Source organism: Phycodurus eques, chromosome 23 (assembly GCF_024500275.1).
Source record: "Phycodurus eques isolate BA_2022a chromosome 23, UOR_Pequ_1.1, whole genome shotgun sequence".
NCBI lineage: Eukaryota > Metazoa > Chordata > Actinopteri > Syngnathiformes > Syngnathidae > Phycodurus > Phycodurus eques.
Window position 1 is genome coordinate 1,129,240 of NC_084547.1, and position 27,724 is coordinate 1,156,963.

General features: G+C 43.1%; 1 protein-coding gene across 1 annotated transcript in view; it reads right to left on the bottom strand.

Annotated features, from left to right (window-relative positions):
* The window catches only part of LOC133397799 (multiple PDZ domain protein-like), a 28,618-nt gene extending 5,122 nt beyond the window's left edge, over positions 1 to 23,496 (bottom strand). The window contains 37 exon segments of the mRNA XM_061669111.1: positions 150 to 233; positions 321 to 466; positions 554 to 668; positions 1,601 to 1,679; positions 1,997 to 2,088; positions 2,163 to 2,359; positions 2,575 to 2,749; positions 3,577 to 3,648; positions 3,779 to 3,844; positions 4,284 to 4,394; positions 4,461 to 4,638; positions 5,253 to 5,333; positions 5,417 to 5,521; positions 5,756 to 5,775; positions 5,777 to 5,798; positions 6,398 to 6,596; positions 6,726 to 6,831; positions 6,925 to 7,149; positions 7,353 to 7,487; positions 7,595 to 7,753; positions 8,888 to 9,097; positions 9,186 to 9,347; positions 9,926 to 10,096; positions 10,170 to 10,316; positions 10,933 to 11,015; positions 11,150 to 11,227; positions 11,318 to 11,528; positions 12,247 to 12,335; positions 12,654 to 12,759; positions 12,833 to 13,024; positions 13,692 to 13,814; positions 13,946 to 14,096; positions 15,565 to 15,704; positions 15,903 to 16,022; positions 19,497 to 19,663; positions 21,944 to 22,030; positions 23,423 to 23,496. Coding sequence (XP_061525095.1) covers positions 150 to 233; positions 321 to 466; positions 554 to 668; positions 1,601 to 1,679; positions 1,997 to 2,088; positions 2,163 to 2,359; positions 2,575 to 2,749; positions 3,577 to 3,648; positions 3,779 to 3,844; positions 4,284 to 4,394; positions 4,461 to 4,638; positions 5,253 to 5,333; positions 5,417 to 5,521; positions 5,756 to 5,775; positions 5,777 to 5,798; positions 6,398 to 6,596; positions 6,726 to 6,831; positions 6,925 to 7,149; positions 7,353 to 7,487; positions 7,595 to 7,753; positions 8,888 to 9,097; positions 9,186 to 9,347; positions 9,926 to 10,096; positions 10,170 to 10,316; positions 10,933 to 11,015; positions 11,150 to 11,227; positions 11,318 to 11,528; positions 12,247 to 12,335; positions 12,654 to 12,759; positions 12,833 to 13,024; positions 13,692 to 13,814; positions 13,946 to 14,096; positions 15,565 to 15,704; positions 15,903 to 16,022; positions 19,497 to 19,663; positions 21,944 to 21,959 — 4,533 coding nt within the window. The 5' untranslated portion in view covers positions 21,960 to 22,030; positions 23,423 to 23,496.
* Positions 23,497 to 27,724: the final 4,228 nt, after the last annotated feature.

The following is a 27,724-nucleotide window of genomic DNA, read 5'->3' on the forward strand; positions in this document are numbered from 1 at the left end:
GGAGGCGTCTATTGGGGTCAAGTGGATGTTGCACCCGTGGACTGTTTGGGGAGTCTATTAGAGGGACGGCCACCATTTGAGGAAATACTTGAGATGCTCTGCCTCTGTGTCTTTCTTATACAATACGGCGCTCGCATGAAAAACCTCACCTCTAGGATTTGGTCTCCAGCCCAAAGCCTGCCATCCTTGGAGGCCGCACCTTCTTCGTACACCTCGTGGATGATGATGGCTCCCTACATCCAGGAATGAGGAGACATTACACTGGTGTTGGTCAAATGACCAAAGAAAAATGGCAAAGTGTCTGTGAAAAGTCTCCTTACCAGCAAGGTGTCGCAGCCCCCAACGATGCTGAGCCCCAGGCCCGTCCGCCCTTTGGAGATGTCGATGGTGGTCTCGCAGCCCGGGATGATGGGGCACGTTGCTGGGTCGCAGGCCAGCGTAGACAGGCTGGACGAACGACTATGACCTGAAGAAAAAAACCAAAAAAACCAAACGTGTCTTTGTAGTTCCTTTAATTACCGCCCTGAATAAGCAGTCGCAAGCGCTGACTCACTTGTAACTGTTTCGGGTTGACTGGCGACCTCTGATTCCTTATTCACAGCTGCGGTGCAGCTTTCCTGGATGGTTACATTGTCCTCCGTGGTGCCTTCACCAACCGCAAAGTCTTCCTGATGGTGACATGAATGGAATGTTTATTGTGCCTATGTCACATTTATGGTGCAATACAATGTGTGTGTGTGTGTGTGTGTGTGTGTGTGTGTGTGTGTGGGCGGGCTGACCAATGGCGGGGTACGACATGCTCACAACCCTGTCTGTGGTTTTTCGGCGTCCTGGTTGGGAGTAGGGAAGGATAAGCGGACCACACAACGCCACACTTGGGAGGAATAATTAAGGAGTCCTTCTTTCTATGGCGTGTCATCAAACATCGCAGCCATGCTCCGGCTGTCCAGTAGCCATGGTTCAAATTTGGGAGATATGGGACAAAATCTTGACGACATTCTCCTGAGAATGGCCAAAATGACCCGCTTCAAACCAAAATGGCAGACTTTGAGTCTTTTCAGGCATTCCTGAGACGTTTTTATGAGTCTACTTGTGATAGACATGTCTACCAAATTTCCATTGCTAACAGAAACTGGCTTCAGGGGCTTAACTTTCCAAAAATACACAAGTCAATTTTGAAGGATCCTCGGAAATGGCCAAAACGACGCCAGAATGGCTACTTCACGACAAAATGGCAGACTTCCTTTGTCTTTCCAGGCATGGCTTCTTCAGGTCTACTCTTTATAGACAGGTCTACCAAATTTCACGTTGCTAACAGAAACTGGTTTCAGGGGCTGAATTTTCTAAAAAATACAACTATAAGTCAATTTGGAAGGATCCTTGGAAATGGCTGAAACAGCGCCAGAATGGCAGACTTGTGTCTTTCCAGGCATTCTTGAGACAGACAGACAGGTCTACCAAATTTCATGTGGCTCACAGAAACTGGGCTGAATTTCCCCCAACCACAAATACAGCCAACATTGGGATGGCCCTGCACTGTCTGACCACTTGTTGATGTGCGCGACACGTGTTCCGATGTTTTGTCGGGCCCGGCTGTTACCTCCGCGTGGGGCTCGACTGCGTCTCCCTCGGGTTCTCTCACGGGTCCCACCGCCATCTGCTCCAGTGCCTCTGTGTTCCTGTGCCAGAAGAGTCGTAAACTCAACGTGAGCTGTCGAAGCGACAGCTCACGGCTAAGGAAGCCAAGTTAAGTGGAAGGTCAAAGCCACTGCCACAGGTGGTAATTACTGAGACTCAACTGCAGTTTGGTTGGGACATAATTTGTTCACTTTGTTCAAAGTAGGCAACCCCCCAAAAAATCTGTGTAGAGTAAGTGCTACAATCAAAAGACCTTTGGAAGCAAGTCTGCACTGGACCTTTTTCTACTCTCTACAACAGTTCCCCCGAGTGGATTTTGTGTTGCATTACAATAGTGAGACCAGGGAGTGTATTTTACCTGATAAAGATGATTTTGACTTTAGATGGGGAGCTTTTGATCGTGGAAGATGCATTCTGATGACTGTGGCCGTAGAGGACCTGTCCATTAATCTAAACAAAATAAAATAAGATAATAAATCATATCGGCTGTGTCCAAGACACCGATCAAATGCTCTACTTCTAACCTCGAGGAGCTCGTCCCCGACGAGCATGCGTCCGTCGGTCCCGGCCGCCCCCGCGGGGTCGATGCCCACCACAAAGACGCTCATGCGGGCGCGGTCCCGGTTGCCAGCCAGGCTGAGGCCCAGGCCCGTCTTGCCCTTCTCCAGCTCGATGGCGTGCAGGACACCCGGGAGGTTGCCGTAGCGCTGGACGACGTTCTCTGCAAAGTGGCGATGGAAGCATTCGGTGGCGTTCATACACTTCGGAAAGACTCAACGCAAATGCATTGCACTTAGAAGTTATATACAACTGAACTGGACTCAACACATGTACTGTAGTGGAAGCAGTTGCTGTAACATTCTGCACAGTTTGACCATATTTAGTTGAGCCTTTCACTGTAGATAAATCACGACGCGGATGTGAAAAGGAAATCACCCCAGCTGCATCCCGACTCCGCCGCTTCCTCTTCGCCGTTCCCCACGTCAGCCCCGAGGGGCTGAGCCGGAGTCTCCGTCAGAGCGTCGGCGTCCGTCTCCCCCGCGTGCGGCAACACCGGCAGGGCGAGGGCCACGGTGGCGGGCGCCGCCTTTGCAGCGTCACGCTTCTTCGGCTTTCGAGGCCGGGGGGAGAGTTAATATTAATGAAAGGCGAAGAGAAATAATACTTTTTTTTTGTAGTCGTGGTATTTTTAGAATCAATAGTTGCTGGAAGGCTTGCCGGCACAGCGCAACAAATCACCATAAGTTGATATGCTTGATTTTGCAGGATTATGTTAGTTGAGGCTAATAAATGATTCGATGTCGTAGATGCTTTAAAGCCCAGGTGTCAAACTGGTGGCCCGGGGGCCAGATTCGGCCCGCCACCTCACTTTATGTGGCCCGCGAAAGCAAATTTAGCAAAATTGCTAATTGTGTTCTGGTGTAATAGCATTGAGATATTTGCAAGCATTTATTTATTTTTTTTGTTACAAAGCTTTGAAAAGATATGTCATAGTTGAAAAAAACATGTTCTTATAGGCTTCTGATTTCAAAACTGGTTATTCAACAATCTGTTGTGTTTCGTTTATATGGGTTCACAGTCGTAGCGGCCCTCCGGGTGAAGTCATAACTACGATGTGGTCCGTGACAAAGATGAGTTTGACACCCCTGCTTTAAAGGCTCAATCAGACTACAGCAAAGACTCATTTAACCGAATAAACCTTCGGCACACATTCATATCCACGACTCATGAAATATTAGGGATATTGCACTTTCGGGTGAAAGTAGTGTATGTACCTACCAGAAGAACAGGAGTCTTTATTCACACTTGCTACACACAAGCCTGTCTACACATTTAACATTAAGCGACAAAATAAGAATGTGATGATGGGACACGGACAAACAGGAAGACGCTGGCGAGAAGGACGAGAGGAAGGCCACAACAGAGAGACCCACGAACCTTAAACGGGGTAGGAGTGAAAGGGTTAGTTGGGGAGAGGCGGAGGACAAGTCTACTGTGACTGTCACCCTCCTACAGAGAAGAGACAAAGGGTGACAACTTTAGACGATGACACATTTGTGACCCAACGTCGATCCACCCAGTGTTTTCTTTTAATGTGCAGTGCAAATCGAAACCCAAACATCGCAAAAACATCACCGACCTTGTCCTCCTTGTCCCTTGGTAGAGATGGCACTTTCTCCTCGATGGATTCTGCACTCGTTGACGACTGCACAAAGCAATACGGCACAACGTTGGACTGAACCTCCTTCGCATGCGCGCCACGGTGTTCATGCCGTGTAATCCGTCTCTCTTCCATTCAGTCTCCCTGCTTTCTATTGCGTCGGCGATCAAATCCCACTTGCGCTTGCCTTATCTCTTCCCGCCTCTACTTTTGCCTTTGTGAGCGGAGCGAGCGCCCTCTTTTCACACCGTAATCTTCACACGTCAGCGTAAACAAAGACAAACTTGGAAGAATAAATAAAGAGAGAGAGAGAATCTGTCCGATCGCTTCATCAAAAGGCGTGCTGTTAAAGACTTTCCTGTTACGGAGGAATCTTAGCTGCGACAACTGCACGACCCGGCACAAAAATCCTTCCGGAAATGATGCCATGGAATAGACTGACGGGAAGTCTACCATTTTGGTTTGAAGTGGCCATGTGACCTACCCTGGGTTTCTGGATAATACTCTGCACCAGGAAGGACACAGAATTTCCTGCCCTGCGTATGGCCTCCACCGCCTCCTCGTGACTGGCGTCTCTCAGATCCACGCCATCCACCTGACACGGAAGGGACACGCTCATTATTTGCTATCCGATCTTTTGTCCCGTTTGTTTGTCGTTCACCTCCACAATCCTGTCTCCGGTCTTCAAGGTGCCGTTGTGTCCGGCGGGACTGTCGTCCAGGATGTGCTTGATGAAAATGCCCCGCATCACCTCGCCGTTGCTCAGCCGGCTGCCCATCCCGCGGCCGCCGACAATGCTGATGCCCAGGGACTTGCCTGGCTGTCTGAAAAGCTCCACTCTGAGGGCGAAGGTACCAAAATCAGTACACAGCACCTCGAAAATATATATTTTTTTAAAATCTTCTCTAATATGATACTCAAATTTAAACCTGGAGATTTTCATTGTTGTGCTTTTTTCCCCCCAAATTACTTTATTTACAAAGTGTTATTATTATGAAGAGCAGCCTAAAAAAAATCCACATTTCCCCACAAAGTTTAAATGAATAACTTCTTATTAAATTTAGTGTAATCAATTATAAAGAATTAAATTAAATTGTATCATCAATTATAAAGAAATTAAAATATTAATTTGTATTATTTGTATGTTTTCAGTTTCATATGATATAAATATTTAAATTGGCTCAAAATGTATTCTTAAAATGGGTTTTTAATTTTATTTTCTGTGTGTAAATTGACCCAAAATGTGTTCTTAACATGCATAAATTATAAAAAATAAAATATATTAAAATAAAGGTTGTGTAAAGGAAAAGAAGAAGAATAAATAAAAGCTAACATTATTCAAAAATGTATTCTGAATTTTTAATTTTTTTTTTTAATTAGTATTTTACATAAGTAATGACGTTCAAATAAGAATAATAATTAAAAAACATTTTCGTCCACTGGTTGGACTCACAGTCTTGGTTGGTTCCAGTTGCTGTAAGACACACTCTCCTCTCCCTCACCATCCTCCCGCTCGGGAAGGTTGGGAACATCCCTAAATAACAGGGGAGACACTTTAAAAAAAACGCCCAGGGTTCACCAAGGCTTCCTTATTCTAGACTCGACTCGACTGCATACTTTGGAGCCGGAACAGACGTCGGTTCGAAGAAGACGTCGTCTTTGTCGCTCCGCTCCAGGCTGCTCTCGTACTCCTCCAAATATTCCGCCGGGACGTACGTGATGCTGGCCGAAAACACAAGTTGAAACAATTGAAGCGTCGCTATCCTCACAAGTCTCGAGGCATATCGCAGACACGCGGTGGTTATTCAGCGGCGGGAAGAAAGTTGTTAGCGTTAAGAAGTGATGACGGGCATGCAGACGAGATGGACAAAAAGGAGGAGAAAAAAAATAAATCCAAAATAAAAAGAAATAAAACCAGGACAATCAAGACATTACCGTACGGTTATTCATACTCACACATAAAATGGGCACAGATCAGTCGTCGGGTGTGCAAGCAGATCTAGAACGTGAAGAGTTGGCGTTTATGCAACTGTGCCTTGTTGAGTTGGCCAAGCAAGCATTCATCCGAAATGTGTGTGTGATTCTTCACAAATATTTGGATAGTGCACTTTTAGTTTGGTTTTGAGGCAGAGGTTTAATTCCTAAATAGTATATTTAATACTTTAACATTATGCACAGTTTGAACATTAATACTGTGCTTAAATACAGGGAAATAAGAAAAAAAAAAAAAACGGAATAAATTGGTTCTAAAAGATAAAATGCAAATGTGTTGTGCTTAGGAATGAAATGCGAAAAAACTAGGATTAAAAAATGGACGGTACTGGATTAAAACAAAGTTTAACTGTTACATGCAGTGTTTACTCATTCAGTTCAGCGATTCAATACCGTACAGTATTTTCAAAATACATTTTATGCTTGCATTTTTTTCCTGTTCAAATATAGTTACTGTGTGTTTGAAAATCATGTTTTAATCAACCTTTTAAAAAAAAAAAAAAAAAAAAAAAAAAAAAAAACTCTTTTACGGTATATGGTCTCGCTATAGTGCCGATTTTCACCTAAACGCGCATTCACTGCATTTTGTATAGTCGATGTTCTTACCCCATGTCCGGTCCGATAAGAGAGTGCCTGCGAAGCATGGCGCGGGCCTGAGCGTTGCTCAGCTTGGCAGTGGGCTCGCCGTTAATGGCCAGGATGAGGTCGCCCACGCCCAGGCGCCCGTCCCGACTGATGGACCCGCCGTGGATGATGCTTCGGATCAGCATCCCCAGGCCGTCTTTCATGGCGCTCACTGTCATTCCTGTAATATCCGTTAAAAAAAAACAAAAAAAAATACAGTGCTGTTCACGCTTTATTCAAACCTCTTTTGTGGTTTATTTAAAGACGTGAAACAAGTTGATTTGAAGAAATGAAGTTCATGAAAACAAACCAAGACTCGAGTTGCCCTTGACAACCGTGATCGTCCGTTCGAAATTGCTCCCTGAGATTGCAGCTTGGCCGGCAGCGTCGGCTCCCGCGTCAACGTCCTCGTCCTCCTGGGGAGAAAATGATGCACGCAGCGCTACCTACTCTGCGCAGGAGGACTTGGGCATTGAAACAGAAGTTCAGAACGTTCCTTCTAACGTTACCTCCGGCGAGATCGGTTGACCCACAAAATCGACAAAGGGCTCTTCTGCTTGACCTTGAACCAGTTCCGCCGGTTCAGGCTGCACTTCGGGTGTGGTCTGGAGGTCAAGAAACAGACTGTAGGAGTCGGAGTGCTCCGTCGTTTCCTCGGCGGTGGCTAGGTCCTCATCGGAAGCGCCTAGACGGGCTGTCACGGACGCCGGTACAAAGTCGAGGTAACTTGAAGTCTGCGTTGAGCGAAATTAGCCTTTAAAGGGGATTTTTAGAGACCAGACACTACAGGCTAAAATCATCATTCAAGCTCTTCGACTTTGCTTGGTCGAATGACATTAGGGTTCGTTTACTCTGACGATGCTTGAAGTACGTGTGATGTCGCGCTGATAAGATCGGTAGAGTTTTTTTGAATTTGCGCAGGTTTGCGGCCGCTCACCTCGGGCGTGGATACGTTCAGGAAATCCAGGTCCGAGCTACTTCCGTGAAGCGCAATCAACGAGGCCTGGAATGTGTCCTCATCGCCGTAGTAAGCGTGCTCAGGACCCTTTTGGTCCACTTCACTGGTGTCCACCTGGCAGAACAAGAGACGTGTTTAACCACCAGATCAAAAATCTTTTTAGGGGTTTCATTTTTTTTTTTTTTTTTGTGGCCCCTCTGTTGCTAGAAAAGCTAACTAACCAATGCCGGCTCTGCTCGGAAAAGGACTCCGCCGGGCAGTTCTTCTTCGTCTCGGTCTTCGAGCAAACTACCGCCGAAGTCAAATGACCGGCGGGCGGAGAGCGACGTGACTTCCTGCCCACCGTAAAGCTGCGCTGAGTAGGAATCCCCACTTATCCCCTAGGAAAAGTGAAGAGATTCTTTCAGCGTCTCCAAGGGTTCGAGGATTACGATTGTCAGGCTCAATTTTGAGAGACGCCACCGCCAAAAGTGCGTTCCACATCTTGCGGGAGTGCGGAATAACTCCCACAGTGGCCGGTAATCCGTCTGACCTCGACACTGGTAATCCGAAGGCAATACAGGCGAAAATGAAAACTGCGAGCTGTGATGAATAGCCCCTCGCATCCCCACGCCTGTTGAGAGGAGTGTTTATGACCTTGTAGAGCTTGTCATTGGAGTTTCCTGTTTGAGAGCCACTTGTGGGTGATCCCACTTCCAAATCATGAGTCACCCATCTGTGTAGTATACCGCATGTGGTTCAATGGGTTAAACTCTGGGACAGGTTGGTCTTTGAAGGACCCCTGGACCTGGCCAAAATGAGACTTAAAATGGCCACTTCAAACCAAAAATGCAGATAAATTCAAGGCCAGCTTAAATCCTTGTTGAATGGGTTTCAACGATCTCAAGAACTGACACCGAATACGATTATGAACACCGTAATCGATAAAAGAAAGAATGTTAACTCATTCACTGGCAGCCATTTTCAGAGTTCTCCATATTGCCAGACGTGTTAGGGAAATTTTTGCCTGATGTTTCAAGAAAAAAAAATTGTGTTCTGTGCCAATATAAGTACCAAGGCTACCAAAAGAAAGAGTAGACTCTCTCCTTTGGCCAGAAGAAAAATGTTTGTTTCTGCCTCTTTCCATCAGCAGCAGAACATGGATTGGTTTCACCGTAAAACACCAGTTTCTGACCATAAAGCAAAGAAAACAAGTGGCTTTTTTACACGCCGTTCGTATTCCACTTCAAAAGCTGTGCTGATCTCAAATCCACAGCGATGCAAAGCCGCCATCTACAGCGATCAGTTGGTCGCCACAGTAGTTTACAAACCTAAATTTCACAGAAAAGCTGGGCGAGACCCTCTTCCACGCCTACCCATTAAAAAATGTACTTTACAAATATATACGCCGGTGGCAGTGAACGGTGGGATTCCAGTCGACGAATAGAATTGTCCAAAGCAGTGAATGAGTTGTTTAAATTGTAAACTTACCACATAACTACAACAAGACACCAAATAGGATTCTGAATACTTACGGGCAGGGGTTTGGCCACCCCGATTTGCACCATGCCAAGCTCGGCCCCCTTGAGCGCTTGGACAGCATCTTCCAGGCTGGCGCTTTCCAGGTTGGTTTCGTTGACGAACACCAGTCGGTCGCCCGGCAGGAGTCGTCCGTCCTGCTCGGCCACCCCGTTGGGAACCAGGGAACGAATCACGATGACCGTTTTGGCTGGGTCCAGTGGGTCCTGCGGTTGAGCGGGATTATTAACGTGTAACCAGAAACCGCTTTTAAACTCAACTAAGAAAATTGTTCCAGATCCTTAGTCCTATGACCTGGTAGTCCAGAATGCTGAATCCCAATCCTCCTGCTCCTTTCTCCAGTTCGATATTTTGGATCTCCAGCTCCCACATGGCCAAAGGAGATGCCGTCGCCTCCGGAGTCACATCATTTGCCGCTTCCACCACTTCCACGACGCTCACGTCGATTTGCTCCTGCTAAAAAGGGAAAATAAAGCCCCTCAATTTCTTGTTTGGGACACTCGGGCTCATATCAAGGCAGGAGCTGCCATTGAAGTGTCCTATTTCCAGCCAGCGGTGTCGGCGACTGGCGCTGAGGTGTGTAACTGGAGCCGTGCTGCCTTTTTTTGTGAAACCTTAATCCATCGCGCTTGGCAATGTGGAGAACCAATGGAGCGACCGACAGCTCGGGCTAACTTAATCACATGTGGAGCGGCTCCACTGACAAGGAAGACAAGGGCACTTTCTACAGCACGGGTTGAGCACACATCATCATCATTTACAACAACCGGTACTTTAAAAAAAAAAAAAAAAAAAACATTCAGTTAAAATGGTTTAGCAGAAGTAATTGCCTCTTTGGGTCTCTTTTCCACCAGACCCTCGAGCCATTTTGACCCATTAGGGCCATCGTACTTTACAATTTTGTGGATTGTGTTCATGAAATAAAATAATGAAAAATTCTTGATTTGAATTCAGTTCGCAACTTGTACTACCCTGCACCTTTTTCTTCATTTCTTCTCCATAGCCGTCGAGCACGGTAACAGAAAATAACGCACCTTTAATTGGCATCTGGCAGACGAAGCTTCCACTTGTGGTTTTGAAGCGTCGATGTCGGCCTGCTGGCGGGGGGCGGGTCTGCAGCATGTCACGTACACACAGAGCGGCAGCTCCTTCAAGATTCGGACCACCTCCTTGTGGGTCTCACCGATCAGGGATATACCGTTGACCTGAGACAAAAAAAAAGGTTGCTTTTAAGCTGGGAACACATCTTTACGGTGCGTTACGGTCGGGCCCGCCCACCTCGACCATTTCATCTCCGCTGAATAGTTTGGCGCAACGGCCGACGGGCCCTTCGGGCAGCACGGAGCGGATGTAGTGATGACCGCCGTTGGCTTCCAGGCTTATCCCGAGGCCGCTGTTCTCGCTGAATTTCTCCACCTGAGCCACCTTGTCCGAACCGTCAGATCATTTCAATCACTTCTCAAACAAAATTAGCGGATATTCAGCTCTAGAAACGTTTTGTGAAATTTCAGGGTGAACTTATATCGACCATGTTTTAACTTTTTAATACACACGTCTTTTACTGTATACGGGATATTTCTACATAGTCAAAAACATTTCTGGGAAGCCGCTTCCATGCTTGGACGCTTGAGGACAATCAAAACAATGCAGGGATATTCCCATAAAAGGAAGGTCAATTCTAAAAATAAATGTTTTAACCAAGCCAAATGTTCTCTCCATATTTCTATTGGTTTACATTAGATCATTCGACTATATATCCCCCCCCCCCCCCACCCCTCGCCCTTTTGGGAACCAAACTAACATTTCCTGTTTCCCGTCTGTCCAACGACATGCACGCTGATGCCTTTCTGTGACTCTTCCAGTCTCCGGATCGCTGTTGCAACCTGCTAATGACGCTGTAGCGTCACAGAAAGGCATAGAAGTGGACATCCTTGGAATTCTTTCACGGCTCAAACGCACGTTGTGAAATTTTGCCGTTTTCACTTCTTGTAACCTATTTGAGTGTTCATTTTCGGAGGGCGGTGGGGGAGGGGTCACTTACGATGACTTCATTATTTGCGCCCAGAATCTCTCGCCACTTTTTCGAGAGTTCCTCTTCATCGAAGGGCGTCGGAGTTGTGGTCCCTTTAGGAAGTGAACGGTAAAAAAAAAAAAAAAAAAAAAATGTCATCCAATCTCAAACGACAGGCTCCATTTGGGTGTTTGAGCAACAATTGTGTTGCCTGGATGTTTGATACCCCTCCCCCCCAGCCTCTTACCGTGTTTGCCTTCTGTCAGCTGATCTACAACCGGCGTGACGGCGGGTCCTTCGTTCATTGTGCGCGACTGCGTTTCATCTGCGCGTACAAGAAACAACGGCACGGGGAGATTGAATCCAGTGCTTTGAAAGAAACTGTGTAATCGTTGCATATACAGCCTTCGTCTACCTCGGTCTGCTTCTATCTGTCCCTCCACGTCCGGCTCGTTCAGGACGGCAGCAGACGGAGGCAGGATGGTGACGACGGGGGCCACGGCGGGTGGGATCTCGTCGGGACGGAACCCCCGGCGGATCAGCTTCAGGTGGACGGCCTGGCCCGTGTGCCGGAGGACTTCCACGGCCTGTTGGTTGGTGTATCCCTGGATGTCCACGCCGTCCACCTGCAAGCGGATTCATGGACATCGTGAGTGTGCCAATAGCTAACAAAAACAGCGACTGACAAAATCCCAAATTGCTATCAGTCGCTCAATTAACTACCTAGTAAAACAGCGAGACGTTCTATACTGGAAGAAATGAAGTAGTTGGGGCTCATTTTTAATGTACAATTATTAAGAACGGGATGGGTCATTGTGTTTAATCTTTTATATTCACAGGGGGGGAAGTGTCATTAATTGTTAATTCCTCAAAATTATGCAAAGCCACAGACTGAATGGATTAATCGCTCCCTGTTGATAGCTCACATAAAACATTTCCTGCATAGCCAGCACTGTTAATAATAATCATAATATTAATTAGCATTGAATGGGGTGGGGCACCTCCGTGCTCGGGTGATTTAGTTACCGGGGTGATCATTTAAGAAAATAATAAGAAAGCTTCAAGCAGTGACAAAGGGGCCCTCGCACACCTTTTGTCACGGCGACTCCTTGACAACCACAGTAGATGGCAAAATGGCACAAAAAAAAAAAATTCACAATCTAGCGTGATACATCTGTCTAAGATAGCGCCTCCCGATTGGGGTAAAACGTTCGTTCGGGGCTAGTTGGGCTCACAGCAGTCAACAACAACAACATTTTTTCATTTTTCACCCACGTTGAGACCCCAAAAAGATGATGAATTAGTCGGTAATAATAACAATAAACAGGGCGCTGAAGTACTTACAGACACGATCTGGTCCCCCACGTGAATGCGACCGTCTTGATCTACAGCGCTGTCTTTGGTTATGCTCTTGACGAAAATACCGGAGGGCTCTGAGAAAAAAAACATGGCTTAAATGTCCATTATTTTATATGCATGTTGACTTTTTATTGCATTTGAATCAATATTTGCGTTTAACACTGCACAGTATTCACACCACTAAACCCCCCCCCGCCCCAAAAAAAGAAAATTGGAATATTGGTTGTGGGGTGAACTTTCAGAATGAACCTAAAACGCACAATCTTCTCTTAACTTTTGAATGTCCAACTTTTCAGTGTTTCAGTACATTTTGCACAACTTTCTGTTTGGCAACAGACAAGGCGATAGGTTGCACAACAATACAATTTTTGATTTCCGTCAATACTTCTCACCTGCATTTTTATCGCCAACATAACCGGCAATAGTGATCCCCAGCCCTTGGGTGTTCTTGATAAGGCTGACGTCGAACCCGCCTTCTTCTTCTTCCGTCTCATCGCCCTGTGAAAGGAGGTTTTAGCACGTGGTGTCGTACGGTCCAGACGTGAATGGCGCCGTTCCGCGCGACGGCGACCTTGTCCGGCGGGAGCGACGCCGGCGTGGACGCGGTGACGGAAGGGTTCTCGTCCACGTGGCCCCGCGTGATGACCAGCTTCACCCGGTTGCCGCACTGTCGCAGAACCTGCGCCACCTGCTCGCTGCCCATTCCGTAGAGGTCAGTGTCTCCGATTCTTAGGATGTGGTCGCCGCTTCTCAGGCGGCTGTCCTTGAGGGCCAAAGGGTGTCAAAATTCAATTAGAGAAAGACTGTAGACTGGGGACGTGAAAAGGTTTGAGCTAAGGACCACATTTGATTTTTAAAACACATGTAGATAAGGTTAAAAAAAAAAAAGAAAAATGTAAAAAGTTGTTTGAAATTTTTTCATAATTTTTTTAAATTGAAGAATTTATATTTAAATATATGTAATAATACAATAAAAGCATTCTCATATTTTGTTTTATTATTTATAGTTACTTTGATTATAACTGATAGAACCACAAATATTTAATAAAATAAATGCATTAAATCTACACTTACAATTGTTTATTTTACATATATTTAATTTTGGGGTTTGTTTTTAAATAAAATTGAACCAAGTATTTAGCAAGATACATTTCTGAAAAACCTAAAGATGAATTAATCAATTTTCATTCATTAAAAAAAAAAAAACAGCTAAATTAACATTTTTAAAGAAATGACTCAATCCATGTTGAATGGAATTGCTTATTTTACTATTACTTGTGTATTTTATTTTTTACACTCGATCAGTTAACCAATGATTCAATGACATAAACAAATATTTGAAAGTGAATAATCCATTGTATTGCAACAGCTTAATGCAATTGTCTCTTGCTAACGTCAGCGCAGTTCAGGTTTGAATGAAGTGCAGTCACCTGGTCGGCGATGCCTCCAGGAAGGATGGTTTTCACAATAACGCCCGTCGTCTTCCCTCCCACAATACCAAAGCCCAGGCCGGTGCCGTCGTTGACCAGCTCGATAGTCTCCACGTGTTGCCACTAAACCACAGCGGATGATTGAAAACCAAATATGAACGTGAAGGCAATTTCGAGCAGTCAGCCGTTCCTGCCGTTGTTAAACCGAATCAGTTTGTGTGTCAGAGGGAGTTGCGGGACACGGCGGCGCTTGCCAGCTGAGGTATGGGTCCCCGGGCCACGATGAGCCGCACCCTCTCCGACGCCCTCTGCAGGATGCCGATGGCCTGCTGGTGGGTGACCGTCTGGTCGAGGGGCTGCCCGTTGATGGCCAAAATCTGGTCGGCTTCCTTCAGCTTGCCATCGCTGCAGCGGGTGCAAACAAATCTCAACAGTCAGCAAATTTTGCGTTTTACGACGAGTCCTCAAAGTTCGACACCCTAATCCGTCGACGCGCCGTGATGAAAACTTTGTTCCGCGATTTCGCTCGTCTCGCATCAGTCTCATACACGTGGTTCAAATTTGGGTGCAATCGGACAAAATCTTTTGTGGGACCCCTGGAAATGCTTAAATAACTCGAAAATGGCTGCTTCAAGCCGAAAAGGTTGACTTTTTTTGTGGCGTTTGGTTTCCTTTTTTTCTTACTCACGGAAATTGTCTTCAGTGGCTGAATGTGCAAAAAATACAATACAAAAAGTTGTTTTTTGAAGGAATGTTAGAAATGGCCAAAATGACCCAAAAATGGTCACTTCAAACTAAAATGGCAGATTTCCAGTGACGTTTTGCGCATGTGTTATTAGGACATTTTTTGTGGATCTAGCTATAATATACACGTCTACCAAATGTCATGTTGCGAAAGGAAACTGGCTTCAGGGGCTGAATTTTCAAAACAAATACAGGCCCATTGGAAATGGCCAGAATGACCCCAAAATAGCAGACTTCCTGTTGGGCTTTGAGACTTTTTTTGTGGTTCTACTCATGACAGACTCTCCTACTAAATTTCATGTAACTTGCTTGGATCCGACAACAAAAATGTGGTATTTCACGATTGCAATGTGTCAATGTTGACTACTGCCATAAAATCTTGCCGTAGCAGACGGTGGCGACGCTACACGACAAGTATTCCGATACCAGCGCCTCGCGTCTTTTACGATGACCGGGCTTTATCTCGTCACATCAAACGCTATCGGAGAGGCAGAGCCAGAAAACGTGTCTCCAGTCAACGCGACCGGATACACTCGTAACCATGGGGACGACGACGACGACAACAACGCGCCGTGCGAAAACGCGTGGTGGTCATCGGCTTTGCTCGTGAGAGGACGTTCATTCCTCATTGCTTGAGGTATGGTATGATCCCGTGCTTTTAATACAATACGGCTCCCAAGCGGGCAACAAAACGTTATGTAGCCCAGCAAGCTAGTACTAGCGCTAACGGTTGTACGTAAACATGCCGGCGTTCTGTCGAATCATCAACATCGGTTCGTGTGCGTGAATAAATCTTGCCAACGGTACTACGCAACCCCATTGGTCGACGTCAAAGGTGCGCTGTCGGAGAGTTGTCGTTGATATGTCACACCCCGCGGAAGATATATATATATATATATATATAAAAAAACCAATCGAACATGCTAGACTTTCATTTTGGCGTCCTAGGGCCAAATCGTTGGTCGTGGATTATGTCACACTACAAGAAATGTTGTTGTTCCCGACAAAATATGTTGGCCACCATCTAGGAAATCGGCTGCGATAGCTAATTGGGCCCATATCTGGGCGAAAATCCTGTCGTCTGATCTCAGCATAAGTGAAACGTGAAGATTTGAATCCATTCGCATACCTGTGAGCCACACTCCCCGCTTGGATCTCCTGGACGAAGATGCCCAGCTCGCCGCGGTTCTCGCTCTTCAGGCCCACCACGCTGAATCCCAGACCCCCCATCGCCGGCTTCTGCAAGTCCACGTGGGCCACGTAGCGTCCCTGCATCGCACGAATTGCGTCTACGTTAGGCAGCGGAATCCAAACTATGTGCGGCCTTTTGAAGCTAGACATTGTCACTTTCCGTAGACTGTGTAGCCTTCGGAATTGTGTTTGCGGGGCTTCTCTTCGAATGCCTTCGGATACTTCTTATGAATAATACATGAAACCTATCGATTCAAATCAAGATTGGGTTTCTACCTGCGCCATAGTCTGAATAATCTGATCCAATTGATCACATTTGATTTCGCCGGCGCTGATGTCCGAGGGCGCGACATGGCTGCCGTTGTGTTGCTCTTCTGTGACGTGAATGCCACACCCCTAGGAGGAACATACACACAAATCTCATTTAGACAGCATCATGACATCACTGTCTGGATGCTTGGTAAGTGCTATGATCTTCCAGTCCAATATTCCGGATTCTGAATCTCGTTATCCAGCCCGTGATTAGCCGCATCCAGAAGCCGCCTAATCCTTCAGAAGATAATGGCTGCTTTTTCCACGTTGGCTCTAAGGCTCCAAATACAATATTTCTATTATCATCGCGGGCCATCTGGATGCCTTAATGTGCTTGTTTTTTTAATTACTGCTGTGACAGATGAACTGGAAGAATGCGGCAGAGTACATAAAAGCGTTTATTCCCCACCAAAGGGGGAGCCATGTTTCCGACCAAAATGAATAGCACAGAAAAAATATTTAACGATTACGTCCTCAAGTTTGTTCAGTCGTCGGGTGGTCTATGAAGTGGCCATTGGTCGGAGCCACTGTTCACGCCCTATAAAATTAACAGTGGATAGGATATACTCATACACAACTGTTTCATACTTAAGCAGTGATGGAAAGGTCATATGCAGTGTCGAATAAAGAAGTCGGATAACTCGGCTCAGTCGACGGCAATTTTCTGCCTCCGCCGAAATTAAAAAAAAAAAAAAAAATTAAAACAAAAATAAATTAAAAAAGTTCCGCCCCGAATCATATTTGCGCCGCCAGAACCAATGTTTATCATTTATTGCCGACGGATGCAGTTTTGGATGTCTGATAAACGACGGGGGAGTGTTTGTAAGGGATTTTTAAGACACTGTTAGCTGTGTAATGTACAGCCCCAATTCCAATGAAGTTGGGACGTTGTGTTAAACATAAATAAAAACAGAATACTTGTTGTTGTAAAATACATTGTTTTGAGCAAATAATCATTAACTTAGAATTTTATGGCTACAACACGTTCCAAAAAAAGCTGGGACAGGGTCATGTTTACCACTGTGTTACATCACCTTTTCTTTGAACAACATTCAATAAACGTTTGGGAACTGAGGACACTAATTGTTGAAGCTTTGTCGGTGGCATTCTTTCCCATTCTTGCTTGATGTACAGCTTCAGCTGTTCAACAGTCCGGGGTCTCCGTTGACCCCGGACTGTTTCATAATGCGCCACGCATTTTCAATGGGAGACAGGTCTGGACTGCAGGCAGGCCAGTCTAGTACCCGCACTCTTTTACGACGAAGCCACGCTGTTGTAACACGTGCAGAATGCGGTTTGGCATTGTCTTGCTGAAATAAGCAGGGACGTCCATAAAAAAGACGTGCTTGGATGGCAGCATATGTTTCTCCAAAACCTGTATGTATCTTTCAGCATTAATGGTGCCTTCACAGATGTGTAAGTCACCCATGCCATTGGCACTAAACACAGCCCCATACCATCACAGATGCTGGCTTTTGAACTTTGCGTCCATAACAGTCCGGATGGTTCTTTTCCTCTTTGGCCCCACCTTTGCTTGTAAATGGCTGAGCAATTCAGGGAAGCCCCTTTTATACCCAATCATGCCACCCACCTGTTCCCAATTAGCTTGTTCACCTGTGGGATGTTCCCAACAGGTGTTTGATGAGCATTCCTCAACTTTCTCAGTCTTTTTTGCCACCTGTCCCAGCTTTTATGGAATGTGTTGCAGCCATAAAATTCTAAGTTAATGATTATTTGCTAAAAACAATCAAGTTTCTCAGTTTGAACAATAAATATCTTGTCTTTGTAGCGTGTTCAATTAAACATAGGTTGAACATGATTTGCAAATCATTGTATTCTGTTTTTATTTATGTTTAACACAACGTCCCAGCTTCATTGGAATTGGGGTTGTACATATAACGTGATATCTGAGCGAGCTGAATCATAGTTAGCATTTTTTTTTTTAAAATGGTCGTCACTAGCGCGCTGATGCTAATCACGATTGATAACCATTTAGCTGTCTCAAATTCTGTCCACCAAATTTATACCACACACTCAGTACCAACATATGCAGTTTATGGACCCTGCGAAATGAAAATAAAAAGTATTTTAGGAGTTGAAATTAAAATAAAATAGCGGGGAAGATTATTATTCAATCATTTGACCAATAATCAATAGGAGAATCGATTCTAAATTGTGGATTCAGTGCATTGTTTTTTTTTTATTTATTTTTTTTTTTCATATTCATATGGCGCATAATTCACTATCGCAGGATTTTGAGTGTATGCTGTAATGTTTTTGTATTAAGTGTTTAATACGTATATGGTAGAGGTTGATATGAGTCTGGGGAAGATTAATAAGAATAAATGTATAAATAATCCCCAAATTCTCTGGGTGCTACGTCGCGGATTTCAGACTATTGCGGGGGGTGGTCCGGATACTAACCCACGCGATAAACGACTGATTACCGTCCATTATGAAAGCTATATAAATGCAACAAACAAATGCCCGTCAATTTAGTATTTCCTTCCTGGCAGGAAAATGGTTGCCCACCCCCCTGTTTAAGTGAATTTTGGTGTCAATTAAACGACGAGCAGAGTGGCGCACGCTCCCCGACAAAACCCCACAGGCCTCGGCAGCGTTAGCGTAGCATGCTGCTAAAGTCCATGCGCTTTGTTGGCCGGGCTAACTAAGAGGATTAAAGTTCCAGTCTGGTTCTTGCACATTTAAGAAATTGTTTCCGCCCCGCTTCACACACAACCAGCGGCCTCGTTCCCATGGCGACACGGGACGGGCTGACCGAGGCCCACTGTGCTGCTTTACTTTGTAGGAATCTGAACAGCGCAGCTCTTTTGTTTTTTTTTTGTTTTTCCCCTCCTCTCATCTAAGAACCCGGCCCACCCTCTTGCCTCCCACTTGCATTGCTCGCATATTTTCATCTGGCTTCCTGCGGCCCACGAAAGAGCGTGTGCAAGGACAGTTGGTTAGAATCGGATCGGATTGTGGCCACCACATACAGTAGCTATAACGTGTGCATAAAATGGGGCCACTAATTAGGTATAATGCGCACCCAAAATGTTAATTTACGGCCGCAAAAATACTTCTCCGTGGCCACGGATTAGGCTTAACATGCGCTCAAAATGCTATTTTTGTGGCCACAAAATGCAAAATTGTGGCCACAATTGTCATAATGAGTGTAAAATGGTCATTTTTGACCACAAAAATACTTCTTTGGGGCAATTAAACAGGTGTGACGTGCACTCCAAATACAATTTTGTGGCCACAATATAGATATAACACGCGCACAAAATGCTAATGAATTAATGCTACACAATTATACACATTTATGGCTAAGAATTATGTATAAATTTCACAGAAAATACTAATATAGCATAGCCAGAGTCACTGGAATAACTTTACGATAAAATAATCAGTGAATATTGTGTTTTGATACCAAAATATTGCAAATGTGAATTGTTTTAGCTGCTTAAAGTGCAATAGTAGCATTTCTGTGATGTCATCGTCCTCGTCACAATCCCTCCGCCCTGCTCATTCCCCGATTCCGAACGGAGCGGTCACCTGGTCTTTGAGCTGCTGCACGGACTTCTGCAAGGCCAGGATCTGGTGGAAGAGGGGGCTCTGGAGCACCGACTTGAGCAGGCTGAGCTTTTCCTCGGTGGGCACCTCCCCCCGCTCCTTCAGCTTGGCCTGGAGCCGCTCCACCGCCTGCAAGGCACGCTGCGTGTCTGAGAGGCGTCACATATTTCAGTGACAGGCGAAGAGAGAAAGAGAGAAGGAGGACGCAACACAGGCAAACCGCATTAATTCATTTGGGATATGAAGACAGTCGGGAATTGGCCCCGCGAGCGAGCAGGGGCGGAGCTACGTGCTGGTCATGGGTGGCCGCGGCTACCGTAGACTGAAAGTGCTCCACCCCACTGGCGTCCTTCCCTCCCCGTGTTTGTAAAGGGGGGGGGGGGAAGTTAGATCATCCGTAATTTCTCGTATATGATACCCATTTTTTTTGCTATTCATAGAAAAATCAAGGGTGCGTTATTATGAAGTTAAGCACTTGATTTGCGCACGTAATACTTTCTTTTTATTTACTTGCTCTTATTTTGAAATTCACAGCCCTACTTTTATTTAGAAAAGGAGAAAACACACAGCTGTGCTCATATGTTTGATTACCCAGGCAGAATTTGTAAGATGGGTACAATTCTTTAAAGACAACATGAAGGGCCAGGCGAAACACATTTAATTGTATTTTAATGGGATTCAAATTAAACTGTCAAGGATTTCCGAAAAGCTTTATCATCAAACATAACATAACAATAAAAAAATTAGTGATGGTTGTTGTTCAGTCATCAGTCGTATTTAAAAAAAAACAACAAAAAAAAACAATATTTCACAAATTCTGCCAGGGTATGTAAACTTATGAGCACAACTGTACATATATGCAGTCATACGTACCCCTGTCATACTGGATTAAAAGTGTAGGCTACGCCTTTTTCATAACCTCTCGGTGGCGGTGGCATATTGGAATGAAAGTGTAAGGCTTTTTCATAACCTGTACCATACATCTATAATATGTGAAAGTTTTTTCCATTTTCCCCGATACCTATGTATAGTGCGCACTGTTGACTTTTGAAAAAAGAAAATTTATTGGGGGGGGGGGGGGATTACGGTACTTTCATTCCAATATACAATGTCTAATGTTACAAATTTGCATATAATATAATAACTAGGGCTGCAACTAACGATTCATTTCACAATCGATGAATCTGTTGATTATTTTTTGATTAATCGATTAGATTTGCTGTTGAGAGGCTTAAATTCAGAGGATTGAAGCTCAGCGAGGTCTCGACACGATTATAATCCATTTGCTGTCGATTCATTGAGTAATTGTTGCACCTCTAATAATATAATTTTTCGCTGCTGACCGAAAATCATCTTGGCGAGCGCCGCCATATTCATATCTGTTGTCATATCGTTTGCAACCATGTCCGTTTAACGTAACAAGGGACTAGATTTAGCGTCTTACTTTACTAAATGGCAGAAAAGATCACCGGTGAACTTTGTCATATACATTTTGCACGCGTGTAATTATCGTTCCTTAGAGTGAATAACTGCTACCATAAATGGAAGTGTCAGTGTCGTGGGCAAGCATTTTCTGCTTTCGTTTTGTTTGGCGCGCGCAAAGGTAGGCATTTCCCGTTTACGTCAGGGAGCTTTAAAATTTATTTGAAAGATGTCGTAAATTCCAATTGCTGTGCGGATAATATTTTGTTTTTTTAGCATGGATATCAACAATTCTGGGGTGCGTATTATGGAGAGGTACAAGGAAAATCCAGCTGCGAAAGTGCAATTTTTGGGAATTACGAGAAATTACTGAAGTCATCGGCCAGATTTTCAGTCACCGTTCATGCAGTCGCTGGCCGGTCGGTCGACTGGCCTCTCCCTGTCTATGAAAAACACCTTGGCCACAGTCTCTGTTCAGCCGTTGGCCGGTTATGTGGTGTTTTTCATCAGGAGCAAAACAACTGTTTTCAATGTTTTCGGAGCCCATAGGGCAAATGGCGGAAGCGTATCAGGAGGAAATGAATCAAATCTTGCGTGCGCTTGCCAGAGCCTGTGTAAGCTCTTCGGTGGGGCCAGGCCACTGTCATGTGGACAAAAATGAAGCAATTTCCAGTGCTCGCTGACTGTGACTATCACCTAATGGGGCATGCGTGGGGTCCAAAGCGAGGATTTGTTGTTTGAACAAAGGCTGTCGACAGCACCCCGGCGTCAGCATGTTTTCCCTCACTCGGAACTACACAGGTAATCTTATTAGAAACACATTAATTGGCCGCGCTTGAGAGGGTGCACAAAAGGTTCGAGTGAGAAGACGGCGGTGCAGCATTGCGTTCACGCTAAAGTTAACATTTGACAGATGGAAGTCAACGCTTAACAGTTTGGATCATCGTTTGCCGCACAATGACTCCGTGGAGTGCATTAGGGCTCCATTAAGAACTGTATCGACTCACCCATTGTTTCAATCATTTTTACAGCTGCACCCGGACGGGATTTCGCCCCATTAAAAGGAGTTGCGCACTCGATCCGCTTGTCAAGGCCTGCAAAGCAAAACATAATGTTAGCATCGACAACGGGAGAGGTCAAGGTTGCGACTTCGACAATCGGCACGTTCGCTCACTCGTTGGCCAGCCGACAGCCGTGAAATAGACGACGGCCCGAGTCAGCGAAGTTGCCGATAAAACAGGCAATGATCACGGTTATATGTATCTAACTTTAAGATGATTAATGATCATTAACAGGGAATCCTTTCTATCTTTTTTGTCATATTATGATGCAACTCCCGGTTTCGTATTGACGCTTGTTAAAACTCATTCACTGCCAGCCCTCCCGGTTACCATGGATAATTGACTTCAAAAGCCGTCAATGGCAGCGAATGAGCTAAAGTCCTGTACAATATAAAAGATACTTCCGATATTCAAGAGCACCCTTGCCATTGGCATATAGCATACAGGAGGTGCGGTTTTATTCCTTCTCGTTGCACGTTGTGCAAAAAGACGACAACTTCAACGGCTACTTAAAAGAATAACGTCTTTAAATTGAATAAAAGTGACTTTTATAATAGGTTTTAATAAAATTCGGTTTGGGTCTTGAAGAAAACATTAAATCGATAATTAAACTTTCTTTTTTTTACTATATGAAATGAAAATGCATTTTTTCGAACATATTTCATGTAAAAACTAATGTCAGGTGGTCCAACCAATGCAAATCAATAATTGATAGGTTAAAGTGATCAAATGGTTTACTTTTGCTGTACTTTTGTCCACATTGTTTTGATTGTTTTTTGTTTTGTTTTGTTCTGTTTGTTGTTTTTAAAGAATAATGAGTTTAAAAAAAAAAAAAAAAAAATTAGAAAAAAAGTGATGTTATGAATATGACTAACTGGCAATGATCCATGGACGACCGTTCACTCATTAGCTCGCTTGCAGGCACCGGACTAAAGTCCGCAACACGTTTAACGGTGTTTCCTCGCTGGTTTCTCCACACAAGCAACGAACAAAACGTACACGGGCGCGTGACACAATCAGCGTTGGCTTCGCTTGCATGTTGACTCGTAAGAGAGGCGAGGACAATCCGCTTTTCTCGACTCCTCCTCCTCCTCCTTTTTTTTTTTTCCTCCCCCCCGGTCCAGAATCTCATCCGTGGCTACAAAAGCAACAGGCTTCCGAGCGACATAACTCGTGGCCAACTTTGCTCATATTTGCCGATAACCGAGGAAAATGACTTGACGCAATGTTTAAAAAAAAAAAAAACAATATATATATATATATATATATATATATAAATAGATAAATAAATGAAACAAAACAAAAACGCAATCGAAACTCATTCGTCGTGTTTGTCTTGAACGCCTCAACTCTCGGCGCGACAGGAACCAAAGCCCCATTCGGAAATATGTATTTTTTTAGATGAACCAGCGAATATCGACTTACATGGAGCTGCGCTTCCTCCGCGGACGGTGTCCAACGCGAGCTCGTGTTGTCCCGCGGCTAACGGCGCACTGACCCGGGCTTAATAAACAAAGGGGGCGTAGCGTAACCCGATCCTGCTGCTGCGGTCGCTCGACAAGGAGAGAGACGCTCCAAGCAGGGGCGGAGGGCTGTGTCTCTGGGGTTAAGGCCCCCCCTGGTGGCGGCCTTCGCTCCCTGCAAACACCAACGTTTTTAATAAGAAAAAAATAGCTGTATTGTACTGTCTAGAAACGTACAGTGACAACATCATTCAGTGGACTATAAAGAATGAAACAGCTTAAGCATCATGATTTCATGCTTTATTTCAGTGGAAATTGTGCCGCTACCTCTAGTGTGTGTACCTTGACCACTAGGGGACGGTAAAACCCATACGTAATACTCAGACAAAGCTGAATAAGCTCGAGTAATATTTTCTTTTCTTTTTTGCAGAGGATAAAGAATATATGCATGTGAGTATTGTTATATTGTCTGTCAACACATGTTTCTGCACTATTTTTGCTCAGATATCCATAACGGCTACAAAATCGAGGCTATTGGTTAGCCCAGCTATGGTGTTTTGCATTGTGTGTTAGCTTTAAGCTCGTGGTCTGGATAGTTCAATTTAGTCAGGTTACGTTCTTGGGTCGAATACACTACATGCAAGTTTAATGTACATTACTGCCACCTACAGGAGTGGAGTATCAAGTGCAAACGACTACTGACGACTGTGATTTTTCATGCAACAATGTGTATATTTGAAAAAAAAAATCATCATTTTGCAATATGTTCGTTGTCGTATTTTCCCTTCCATTTGCTGTAATTTCCGTCTTTTTTGGTATTTCTCTCACAATCTTTTAGTGTATTTTTAATCCAATACTTTTGTACCTTTTCCTAATATTTTGGTATTTTTAACCTCATACTTTTCTTTTTTGTGTCATATATTTTTTAAATAACATTTGTGTATTTTTCACGTAACTCCTTTTGTTATAGTTAGTATTTTTAAAATATTTTCTGCGTAATATTTCCATATTTGCAGATTAACATTTCTAAATTCCTGTACAATGGTGCCTTGAGATACAAGTTGATCTTTCCCAATTGAAAAGAACGGAAATGCAATTGATGTGCTCAAGCCTCGGCCGAAAATTGTTTTCATCTGTATTTTAATGAGGAAACTAGCTCACATTAATATTGCACTTTAAACGCCACACAGTAATGACATAATTAAATAGAATTCAAAATAATGATTTCTTTATTTATTTTTTTGTCACACTGCATTAATTCAATGCTGCTCCTTCTAGTATGCCTGCCTTGACCACCTGGGGGCAGTATAAGACATACAAGCAAATATGTATTTTTATTTTGTTTTCCATCTGGTCTTTTTCCTATTCATTTTTAGTTTTTAAATCTGACTTTCTTGTCCAATATTAAATTTTCCCCCCTATATATATATATATATATATATATATATATATATATATAATTTTTCTTTTTTTTTTTTAATTTTTTTTTTAATTTGTGCAATTTTTATTGAATATGAAATGAAAACTAGAGGCACATTAGGAAAGGAAAAACATGCGTTTCCATGCCATTAAAATCACCAAATGTCATCTAACCGCTGACAATATGTCACGGCCGTCAACTTTAAAGGCAATTTGCTACACCTCCGATAATAGCGTACTTAGGATCATCGATATCAGCAAAATGACAGCCGTCTTTTTTTTTTTTTGTGCAGGAATGACTTATCCCGCGCGAAATCCTCCCCGGGAGAACGGTGAGCAGTTAAGTGCATGAAGTCATATGATGCAATAAAGAGGTGCCCCCGAGGTTTGCGAGCTCAATATGTCTACGCCGCTGATTGAATTAAAGCGGCGACGGCGGAGAGCGACGCCGCTGCCGCCGTCGTCCGCCTCGTCTTTTGATTCATCGCCGGCGAATCGGTCAATATTCACAAAAGGCTGACACGCAATAAAAGCCCTGCGACGGCATTAGATCACTATCACGAACACTAAAAAACTCATTTGTTCCTATGGTGGTTTTTACACCAGCACGAACTGTCACTGGTAATTACTCAGCTACATGTTTTTATTGTGTTATCATCCTGTGAAGCGAGTAACAGTCTGGCTATAGCGATGACCCTTTTTGCACAGCTCCACTAAGAAACTTTAATCTGTGCCTTTATTACACTTTTTGCTGGATTTTGGAGTCAGCCAGTCCGCCCCGAAATGGCTCCCGCTGGCTCAAAATGCTGCCGCTTGCCTCTTAACTGGAGCCCACAAGAGGGAGCACTTAACTCGCACTTTGGCCTTAATCCACTGTCCCAATCGTATCTGTGCATGTGATTTCCAATTAGTTTTAAGACTATTATTTTTTTCCCCCCCTTTTTTAAATCTCTAAATGGTCTCGGGCCCTCACTGTCCCTTTTTACAACGCGTCTTTAAACCCATGTTTATTCTTTTGCTTTAAACTTGGCATGAGCCACTGCACCTGTTTTGGTGTTTGATTGTTAAAATTCTTGAGCCTTGTTTTGTTGTTTTGATTGTTTCATATTGTGTTTCATTTTCATCATTGCACAGCACTTTGTTCCATATATGGTGGTTTTTTAATGAGGTGTTAGGTTTATTAACGTTTAAAATCTTCACTATTGCTGCAAACCATCTGTTATTTTCTTTTTAATTGTTTACTGTAGTATTATTTGTACATAACTATTTTGTTTTTTGTTGAAAATGTTTATTTAAAAAAAAATACTAATTGTTCAATTAAATCTTTTGTTCAAATATCTTCCATAAAACTTTGGATTTCTCATGAAATACTTTTAAAATATTTTCCTGCAATGCTTGTAATTTTTTCCCTAATTTTTGTTGAATATTTTTGCATTTATCATGTAATATTTGTCATTTATTTTGTTAATGTATTTTTTTCCAGGTCTTTTAGTTTTGTATTTTTTGTATTGTTTTCTAATATTTGTGTATCTTTCTTTAAAATCAAATACATATACATGTATTATTATTATTTAAAATATATATAAAATATATAATTTCTTTGTATATTTGCTGTATATATTGTCCAACATTTAAAGAAAAATTCTGTTTTTCTGTGAAATATTTTTAGATTTGTAGATAATAATATTACACTGAGTATATATGGTAACATATTTTCTGATATACAATATTTGTCTCTCTTTCCTGATCATATATATCTTTCCATTATTTGTATATTTTGTATCCAGTATTTTAGCAGTTTATTTCCCAACATTGTTTTTTAATCTGTATATTTTTTTATATCATCTCATTCCCACGCCCCTATATATATATATATATATATATATATATATATATATATTTCCCACAAGGATGTCTTTACAGCAGTCCAAATTGATTATTATTATTATTTTTTAATATATATGTATATATATAAATATATATATATATATATATATGTGTATATGTATATATATATATATATATATATATATATATATTGGGGTGGGAGGAATCTCTCTCTCTCTCGATATACATATATATATATATATATATATATATATATATATATATATGACTAAAAATCATGCTATTAGTTTTGTAAAAAGCATCACGATGTTGCGGTGGTATGGGCGTCTTTCATTCCACTTCGGTGTGCGGTGGGCGTTTTGTGCCCGGGTGTGCTGATGTAATGTCCAGTGTGGGCAGGCACGACTTGCCTGGTCGTGCTACACTTAAAAAAGAAAGAAAGAAATAAATAAATAATAATAATCAATTTGGACTGCTGTAAAGACATCCTTGTGGGAAATATATATATATATATATATATATATATATATATATATATATATATATATATATATATCATGCAATATTAGGAATTGTAAAATGACAGGTTATCGGCAGGGTCTTATGACCGTGTAGGCACGTGCAATGGTTTCACAAAGCAAAAAAAAAAAAAAAAAAGGTTTGCGGATTACTAATCCTCTTGCAATATTATAGTTTTATTTCGATAAAATTCTGACTTTTCTCATGTATTATTTCCCTAAAATGACACACGTTTACACAACCTTTACGAATAAAATTATGGGATAAAACCGCTGCCTCTTTGTCGACACAAACCCAATGCTACAATGGCACTTTGAAAGCTTTTTATTTTTTTATTTTTTTTAATTAAATTTAAATGTTTACATTTTTCATAGAACCACTGTGCTACTCGACATCGCACCTTCACCCAAACATTTATGTCTATTTTTGTTTTTCAAAACTTTGAATGTATTCTCAAAAAAAAACGATGACTTTTGAA